The 563-nt window shown below is 68.9% G+C and overlaps 1 protein-coding gene across 1 annotated transcript in view; it reads left to right on the top strand.

The window, feature by feature from the left end:
* The first annotated feature begins 289 nt into the window (after nucleotides 1–289).
* Nucleotides 290–563, top strand: part of CACNB3 (calcium channel, voltage-dependent, beta 3 subunit) — a 6559-nt gene continuing 6285 nt past the window's right edge. Inside the window, exon 1 of the mRNA XM_009883194.1 lies at nucleotides 290–519. Within this exon, the coding sequence (XP_009881496.1) occupies nucleotides 290–519 (230 nt within the window). The remainder of the gene's footprint in view (nucleotides 520–563) is intronic.

The following is a 563-nucleotide window of genomic DNA, read 5'->3' as shown; positions in this document are numbered from 1 at the left end:
GCACCCGCCGCCTCGGGGATGGGCGCTGAGGGTCTGCCCGCGCCTCGCCCTGCCCAGCGCCGCATCCTGCCCCTGCTGGGGACCCCCGGGAAGGATCCTGGCCATGCTGGGGACCCAAGGACGGATCCTGCCCATGTTGGGGCCCCCCGGGACAGATTCTTGCCATGCTGGGGACCCCCAGGATGGATCCTGGCCATACTGGGGACCCCCCGGGCCTGATCCTGCCCCAGCTGGGGACCCCCGGGACAGATCCTGGCCATGCTGGGGACCCCAAGGATGGATTCTGGCTATGGTGGTGATCCCTGGGACGGATCCTGGTTATGCTGGGGATCCCCGAGATGGATCCTGCCCATACTGGGACTGCCTGGATTGGATCCTGGCCCTGCTGGGGAACCTCAGGACAGACCTGGACCATGCAGGAGCTCTCCAGGCTGGATCCGGTCCACACCCGACCTCTCCGGGCCGGATCCTGATCAAGCCGTGGGCCCGTGGGCTTGGCCGTGGCCCTGCTGGGAGACTGTGAGACGGATCCTGCCCACGCCGGGGCTCTCCGGGCCGGGTCA

The sequence above is a fragment of the Charadrius vociferus genome, unplaced genomic scaffold, assembly GCF_000708025.1.
Source record: "Charadrius vociferus isolate BGI_N301 unplaced genomic scaffold, ASM70802v2 scaffold564, whole genome shotgun sequence".
Classification (NCBI taxonomy): domain Eukaryota; kingdom Metazoa; phylum Chordata; class Aves; order Charadriiformes; family Charadriidae; genus Charadrius; species Charadrius vociferus.
This window is presented reverse-complemented; position numbering and strand designations above follow the sequence as displayed.